At 42.2% G+C, this 8,967-nt stretch overlaps 1 protein-coding gene across 1 annotated transcript; it reads left to right on the top strand.

Moving 5' to 3' along the window:
* Window positions 1-795: 795 nt before the first annotated feature.
* LOC308372071 (bile salt-activated lipase-like) lies at window positions 796-6,212 on the top strand (the record flags this gene model as incomplete). The annotated part of the gene is made up of 11 exons (XM_080847169.1): window positions 796-858; window positions 1,100-1,250; window positions 3,015-3,134; window positions 3,410-3,607; window positions 3,865-3,995; window positions 4,154-4,261; window positions 4,509-4,623; window positions 4,907-5,093; window positions 5,259-5,462; window positions 5,621-5,818; window positions 6,032-6,212. The coding sequence occupies 11 exons, from the start codon at window positions 796-798 to the stop codon at window positions 6,210-6,212; spliced, it is 1,656 nt and encodes a 551-aa protein (XP_080703295.1).
* Between the last annotated feature and the right edge of the window lie 2,755 nt (window positions 6,213-8,967).

The following is an 8,967-nucleotide window of genomic DNA, read 5'->3' as shown; positions in this document are numbered from 1 at the left end:
TGTGACACAGTTTCTCTGTTTGTCCAGGTGATATCTGTAGATGGGGGGATCTAAATTCTGAGTTTTTGCCATATTAAGTGCCATTACAACTGATGGTGTACTATCAGTATCATTATATTGATCCTGTGATAATGGCAGGCCCTCCACATAAAGCAAATTACCAGTTTTGAGTAAAAAAACAGATGATGCTTCAATAGGACTTGGCCCTAGAGGTGCTCATAGTTTTTAGGGAGGTTTGAATTTAGAGGTCCTACTGATTCAGATGAGTCAGTGAGTGTGTTGTCTAAGAGGTGCCTGATGGCCAAATAAATCAAATTGAATCAGACTTAATTGAAAAATGAAAAATACATCATGGCAGATGAATGACTTCTTCTTGTTTCAGTTTCCCCCTGTCTCCGTGAAAAGACGACTTAAAGACAAAATAAAACTTATAATCACTAGACTTAACCTTCTGGTCATTCATTTAGAGTTTATAATATTACAGTACGTTAGAAAAACAGTGGATTTATTGCTATGAAAATGTTGCTCAATTGAGGATTATTTTAAAACAAATCTCCATGGGAAAAGAGCCCATTCACTTGACAAACACTTGACCTCAGACAACCCCACATGCACTGTTTTTTTTTAACCCTCTGGGAGACAGGCACAAATTCACACGCTAGTTTAACAAATCTAACTGGCGTGTGATTATGCAATGCTGGATTAATCACACTGCGATAGGGAGAGGGTAGCTCAGGGGTATAAATGGCCTGAGAAAAATCCCCTCGGTCCTACAGGTGTTGCTAATAGTTCACCATGGCCATGCTGGGACTTCTGTTGGCCGCAGCCCTTTGTCTGGGCTCTGCCTCTGCAGCTACTGTAAGCCTTATTGACTTTGTTTGCCTTTGGTTAATACATCTTGTTTAACAATTTAAACAGATGATCATGTATACAAAGGATGCCATGTTATGTTCACGTTATAATTGTGTTCTAGACATTACAAAGTCATTACTATTGTAACAAGTGTAACATTAATGTTTCACCTGTTCCATTTCCTTTTTGTAGATTTATATCTAGTTCTTAAGGATCTGATTTACTTTGGTTGTGTTGTTGATTGCAGTTGGGCACCGTGTTGACCGAAGGCGGTCTGGTCTCGGGAGACAACTATGGTGTTTCCGGACTCTTACGCTACATGGACGTCTTCAGAGGAATCCCCTTCGCTGCTCCTCCTGGTCGCTTCGAGAAGCCCAAACCCCACCCTGGCTGGGATGGTGGGTGACCCATCTGATAAGTGTTGCTAAGATTCACTTAAGGGAAGCATGATTTAGTGAAACTGCAAGGTCAGTGTGGTAACACTGCTTTTGATGACACTGACATTAGTCATCATTACAGGCAATATGCAATGACTGAATGTATGCAAAGGTACTGTTATTGATTCAATGACACATTGATGAAAGTGGACATTATTAATCAGGACGGTTTACGGCAGTAAACAGCATTGGCATGGTTATGATGGTTATGGTTATAATGGTTATGAAGGTTCTCATAAAGTGGTGTCATTGGTGAATATTTTTGAGTGAGACACAAACAAGAATAGCTCCCGAAGCAGCAATAGAACTAAAGAAGGGCTCTGAAAGATAATGATATTTTATCAAAAATGCAATGTGCACATAAGGCTAGAACAACTATTTTAAAGTTGCTGATTATTTTAAAGCTGCGTTGGGTCTGTTTTATCCTATTTGTGGTTGAGTCCTTTTTTGGGCGCCTCCAGTTATCCACATTTCAGTTAAGGATATTCTCTCCTATGCACTTCGATTACACCCACAACACTTAACTTCAGCATGAAGGCAGGCTCATGAAAAAGCCATGATTGATTATTAATAGAAGGAAACAGGTAAGTTAACTTATAAACAATTCATAACTGTTATAAAATGCAGTTTTCTGGATGTTTTTGTTGATATTCTGTCTCTCACTGTTAAAATAGACCTACCATTACAATTATAGATCACACATTTCTTTGCAAGTGGCCAAACTTGCGAAATCGGCAAGGGGTCAAATACTTATTTTCCCCAGTGTTACAATTATAAAAAATGCATTCAACTCACCGTTGAGGAGATGGTAGGCTACATCAGAATGCACGTTTCAATATCCCAGCTTGAGATCATGTTGCGTCGCCTATTTTTCAACTCTCAATAATCAAGTGATCAAACACCCTCGCAAAGATGAAGAAATGTGCATCATATCAGCCATCCTTTCAAACAAACAGATGCAGGGACAGACGGAACACTTATAACTTTGATGAGGATCAGCAGAGAATGAGGATGATTACTGTGGCTTGAAGGTTTTTCATCCAGGCGTCTGCACAGGTGTAGTGGATTATGGCTTTAAATTGAAATCGCTGCAAACACTGCGACACTCAAATGCAATAATTAATTTGAGCATGGCATCATTCTGTGGAGAATATTCCAGCCAGGGTTCATCATCATACCAGTGGGCTTGAAAAGAGCGCCCTTCCGCATTTTTGGGAACTCCACAATAGGACAGCAAGGACCGATTCAATGTGAACATATGATAAAGGCCTGATTGTATTTTTAGATTATTGCTCTGTACATGAGCTGGATCTGTTGAATTACTCAATCCCACCAAAAAATGAATTACACTTGGCAAGCTCTTTTCCGAATTTGAACCATACTGCTGAGTTGTACTTTAATTGAATTCATTATTTATGATAAAAACGTTTTTTGAAGTGTTTGACTTACTGCAGCCCTCAGAAGCGTGTAAATGATGTACGTGTAAATGAGGTTATAGGTTGCTCCGTCAAGGGCAGAATACCTATAGGGTGAATATTAGGTAGCAGCACGCTTTAAAACAGTTTTTTTTTTTTTACTGAAGCGCATGGGAGAAAGTGGCCAATACTTATTTGCAAACGACTTTAAAAATTACACAAGTTTGGATAACATACTTAAACCACAAAAACATTATTACTCACAGTCATAGATGTGCATCTGCAATACTATTTCTTCTCCTATCCGCAGGTGTTCTGATAGCCAAAGACTTCAGTAAGAGATGCATGCAGCCCAACCTCATAATGACAGACACCCGCGGTGCTGAGGACTGTCTATACCTCAACGTCTGGGTACCTCAGGGAACCAAAGGTAGCTTACTCCATCCTCAACCTCATGGAAAGACTCATTTTCCCTACAACACACCACAAAGAATCCGTTATTTGATACTAAACCCTAAACCTACACCATGGGCGGATTATGAAACCATGGGCCCCTGGGCCTAGACATGGAGAAGTAAAACTTTTTGTGTTGTTCAATATCATACAATAGTACATATCAGATATTTCCAGCAGGTCTTGTCAATGTAAAATGTATTCTTATGTAAAATACCCCCCCAAAAAACAACAACATCTAATCTCCTTCAGTTTCCACCAACCTCCCTGTCATGGTCTACATGTATGGGGGTGCCTTCCTTGTTGGTGGTTCCAGCGGGGCTAACTTCCTGGACAATTACCTGTATGATGGAGAGCAGATCGCCAACAGAGGCAGGGTCATAGTTGTGACACCGAACTACCGTGTGGGCACTCTTGGATTCCTCAGCACTGGAGACGACGGCCTCCCTGGTAAACAGGCATCAGCGCAAGCTCTTTAGGAGCCAAGATAATCTGTATTCACTCACTGTAGGTACTGAGCTAAATTGAATGGTGTAGAGCTGAACCTAGTTAAATTAATTTTAACTGAAATTATTTTTCATTGTCAAAGGGGGGCATGCCATTAAAAGTTTAGGAAACACTGGATTAAACTAAAAAGAAGAGAATAATAAATAGATGAAAACATCTGAAGTGGAATTCATACTGACCTGAAACACTATCGCTTTCAGGTAACTACGGCTTGTGGGATCAGCATGCTGCTATTGCCTGGGTGCACAGGAACATCCGTGCTTTTGGTGGAGATCCCGACAACATCACCGTCTTCGGGGAATCTGCTGGAGCCGCCAGTGTCAACTTCCAGGTAGAAAAACCTTCTCTGCCCTCTCTTGTTTCTTCTCTCTCTCCCTTCCTCTATCTCTCTCCCAAAGTAGCACTGTGGTGTTCTGTAAGGAGCTACCACTTGCAATACCCAGTTACAGCACATATTTATAGCGTTACCCCCCTCCTTGTTCTCCACAGCTCATCTCTCCCAAGAACAAGGGGCTCATCCGCAGAGGCATCTCCCAGAGTGGTGTGGCCCTCTGCCCCTGGGCCGTCAACAAGAACCCCAGAGAATTTGCTGAGCTGGTAAACATGTTACCTTGAGTCAGACGCCAGTCAGTCTCTTAAATGCATTAACAGACTCATACCTGTAGTTTGGGCCATAGTGAGGCTTGTGGCCTACGTAATGTTTATTTGCAAAGAGGAATTGATCTGATTCCCAAGTTTGACTGTTTATGTCACATATGTTGGTATAGTGTTACCACACCTTTGACAGGAGACATTCAGTCATTCCTCTCCTTGGCACTATTTTAATGGGGCCGATCCTTCACAGGTTGCCACAAAGGTGGGCTGTCCAACTGATGACAAGATGGCAGCTTGTCTGAAGATGACTGATCCTGTTACTCTGACTCTTGCTGGGTCTTTGAATATGAAAGGGTCTGCTAACGGTGAGTTGGGAGTGTGGGTCCTATTTTAAATTATTTTAACCTTCAGTTTTGGAGTCTATTACTATTAAATAAGATTATCCACACAGTCAGTGCGGTTACATGTGTCCAGATTTCGGGCGTTGTCGGGTTTAAATCGAAGATCCATTTCATGTAACTCCCCAAATCTAGATTTGCTGTGTCTGACTGAAATCAGATTTACACCCCAAGATAAAGTTCCTTTAGTAAAGGTCCTTTTTCCATTTCTTCATTGCTGCTTCCTTCTGATTGGATGTCTCTTCCTCAGCTCCCCTTGTCAACAACCTGGTTCTCTCTCCTGTCATCGATGGTGACTTCCTGCCTGACGAGCCTGCCAACCTGTTTGTTAACGCCGCAGAGATGGATTACATTATTGGTGCCAACGACATGGATGGCCACCTCTTCGCTGGTATGGATGTGCCCTCCCTCAACCAGCCTATTCAGGCTACACCCCTGTAAGTGGCTGGCTACTGTTTTAACACTATTTTTTATCTTGTGTATAGTCATGAAACATACCCATGCAGATTGTTCACAAAACTCACGTCTGTAAGCTCAGACCTGACAACCTATAATTATACTTTTACTTCAACATCTCATTCTCGCTCCCTCTTTTATCTTAGTGAGGATTTAAAGACCCTCGTGGCTTCTCTCACTAAAGAGAAGGGACCACAAGCTGCTGATCTGGCCTTCAACGAATACTCCCACACCTGGGGGGACCAGCCCACCAAGGAGGAAATAAAGAGGGCCGTTGTGGAGGTGGAGACCGACTACTTGTTTCTGGTGCCCACCCAGGCCGCTCTCTACCTGCACAACAGCGTTGCCACGTAAGACTCCTTATGGAGATTCAGCTCATGGGTGAAACAGTCAAAGCCTGGGCATCAAAGTTATTTTTTAATTTTTTTCTGTTCTGACTTAATATTTTCTCTCTCTCTCTCTCTCTCTCTCTCTCTATTTCTCTCTTGCTCACCCTTTCTCTCCTCAGGACTGGCCGTACATACTCCTACCTGTTCTCTCAGGCCTCTAGAAATCCCTTCTTCCCCAGCTGGATGGGGGCTGACCACGCTGAGGAGTTGCAGTTTGTCTTTGGCAAGCCCTTCACCAACTATCTGGCGTACTTGCCCAAGCACCGTACTGTCTCTAAACACATGATCGCCTACTGGACCAACTTTGCTAAGACAGGGTATAGCAGAGAGCTTATTTCTTTACTCAGATCAATAAATGCCCCCTATACGTAATTGACATTCAAACTGTGATCATAGAATGAGGCGGTAATGGGCAAAGACAAATGTTTTTTTTTACTGAATTATGTATATATTTTAAAATTTGATCAAGATAATGAGAAAAATTAATACATTACAATAAATGTTTTCTCTCTCTACTTCCTCATCTACAGAGACCCTAACGAAGGTGAGTCTAAGGTTCCTGTCACCTGGCCTGCATTTAACATTGAGACCCACCAGTATGTGGATATCAACCACAGTATGGACAAAAACTCTGTCAAGCAGAAGATGAGGCTGCGCTTTGTCAACTACTGGACCAACACTTACGCCAGCTTGCCCACCATCTATGAGTAGACCAGCCTAGAGTTACATAGAGTCCATGCCAGTGTGACACCTCTATGGTCTAGACATCCTCCACTCTGATAATTGCACAAGGGAGTTTCATCAAAGTTCAACTCAAAAGCACATCAGCTTGCTAGACAATGAAACGGATCAATGCAATAAAAACACTTGAATTTTACTGGTAGTTTTGCTTTAATGCCTTTGCACAAGACTCTTTGCACAAGACACAAGAATCACTAACTATGTCCCTGTGACTCCCTGGGTTCTGTAGTCATCCATGTAAGTCTCAACATTATTGATTATGCACCAAATGGAATTCTCTGCCTGACTGATTCTTTGTCTTCCATTGTATTGTACGCATCTCAGTCCTACTGTGTGGAAGATTGTGAATGGTACTGCACTCTCAGTAGTGGCCTGGAGTCTGTTTTACAGTTTAAATGTGACATTGCACGTCATGAGGTCGCCACATAGGGTCACCCACTCTTCTCACCTGACCACACATTTACTCTATCGTGCTGTTCTCTTTGACTATGGTAGCATTGTGCGATCATAGTAGTGGTCCTACATAAGCTTCATCTTCTGCTATCCCCTGAAATCCATCTGTGAGTTGCCGTACCAGTCCCATAGTATTGATTGGCACAGTTGCTGGAAAAAGGAATTTAATTTGAATGTAATTTGCCAAGCCAAGCGTTTTGAAGGACTTCAATCACTAATTAAAATGGCACTGTAGCCAATCAGTGCCGATCTCAGAACATACAGGATTGACTGGTTATCCTGTAAGGATATGTGGCTTTTGCTGTGTTCCCTAAAGCAGCGGTTCTCAAAATGGGGTCCGCAACGCCTTGCCTGGGGGTCTGTGAAAAGGTATGGCTTCCAAAGGTTTATTTATTACAGTGCATGAAATTCCCTTTATTGTTATTCCTACGTGGCTTCTTATACTTCTTATTCTTTTTACCTTTTTCTGCATTTAATTCAGCTCGTACCGCTTAACGTAGAAACTTCGTTCAAACTTAAAGGTTTTGGCAATGGACACCTGTGATATATATTTTGTTAACTTTATACTTGTAAAGAAAACTAGTACTAATTCTCCCATAGACTGACATTGGGCCATTGTGACATCATAATAGTGTGTTTCAACTAGCTTGCACCTGTACTTCACTGTCACCTGCACCAATTCCAAGGAACCTCTTCTCTCTGTCCCTCTCAATTCAACTGTATGCCTTCCATTCTCTACCTTTTTTGTCTCTCTATCTCCATCTTTCAGCTGTTGAATCATCAAAAAACCAACCAACCAACAAGTCCCATGGAAAAAGCCATTGGCAACACCTTCTAGTCGGGTCTAACAGGTTCCAACGTTCCAAAAACCCTACTGGCTTCCAGCGAACATCCCATCCATTCTGTGGATTCCAGCGAACATCCCATCCATTCTGTGGATTCCAGCGAACATCCCATCAGTTCTGTGGAAAACAATGTTCCTGGCTCCAGTTCAAAAAAGTGTTTTGATGTTTCCACAGTAATGTTAGCTAAATTACATATTAGCATATTAGGACGCATCGTTCTCTGATCACATGCCTATCATTCTCTGATCACATGCCTATTGTGTTTGATGTCACTCTATCTAACCCCATGTGTACAGTTAGAACCCCAGGCCGTTTTTCCCGTTATATTACAGTTTTTATCCATTGCTTTGGGCAGATTCACAAAACAGAAATTACATTCTCAAAACAACACGTGCAAACCTCAAAACCACTGGCCACTTGTTCAAAACCGATTGGCATTTCTCATTCCTTTAATCAAATTGCAATTGTTTTAGAAACTCCTTGCAAATGACAAGTACAATTGCCTACAGCTTGCACACATGTCAAATGATTTAGCACATCTGTGCAAATGGTTAGGTACAATTGCCTTCAGTTAGCCCAATTACCAATTGAAAACATCTTACTGGTCTAAACTGACTGTTGCTTCTCAGTCAAGTGGTTGTTCGCTCCAAAACATGTTGGCATAATTTCCTTCTGTACATCATCACTTGCAGAATAGTTCACTCCACTGTCACAATCGTTCAGGCACATCATACCATGAAAAACATCATGGTATAAACTGTAATATGGATCTCTTGGATCATCGGCTTCATTTTTTCAGGTGCAACTAGAACTTTACTACGTAATCAAGGGGCAGTTTCTCACATCCGATCACCAATCACTCAGTAATTTTAGTTAGCTGACAGGTGCTATCCAGGAGTATACAGTAAATGCTTCCATCAAACATCTAGGGCTTGACAAAGTTCAGTACAGTTGTCAAGTATGAACATGGAAGCACCAAACGAGCAAGGGCAACTGCCTCACAATGTGTGCTGCGATATCTGAAAACGAGGTAGTCACCCACATTCCAAGTATCGGCCCATGCAACACCCAGAAGCTCCTGGTGTTCTATGACCGCCTTTACGTTGATCTTATCCCTCTACTTGAGGGGGGTTTGGTAGGGCCTCACTTGCCGACATATGTGATTGTGTGGGACAATGTCAACTTTCACCGTGGCCCGCTCATCAGGGCATGGTTCGCTGCCCATCAAAGGATGGTGATGGTGCTCCTAGCCCCTTACTCCCCATTTCTAAATCCTATTGAGGAGTTTTTTTTAGCTTGGATGTAACGGCTGATCATTGCAGGGGATGGTTGTGGCATGCACGCCGATTCTTCCCACGTTGCATTGCAAGGGAGAACATAAGATGCGATGTAGATGAGAATCTGTGGCCAGACAGACGTGAGCGTGA

The sequence above is a fragment of the Sprattus sprattus genome, assembly GCF_963457725.1.
Source record: "Sprattus sprattus genome assembly, chromosome: 11".
In the NCBI taxonomy this organism is placed as follows: Eukaryota; Metazoa; Chordata; class Actinopteri; order Clupeiformes; family Clupeidae; genus Sprattus; species Sprattus sprattus.
Note: the sequence above shows the minus strand (reverse complement) of the source record. Positions and strands in the feature narration are given on the sequence as shown.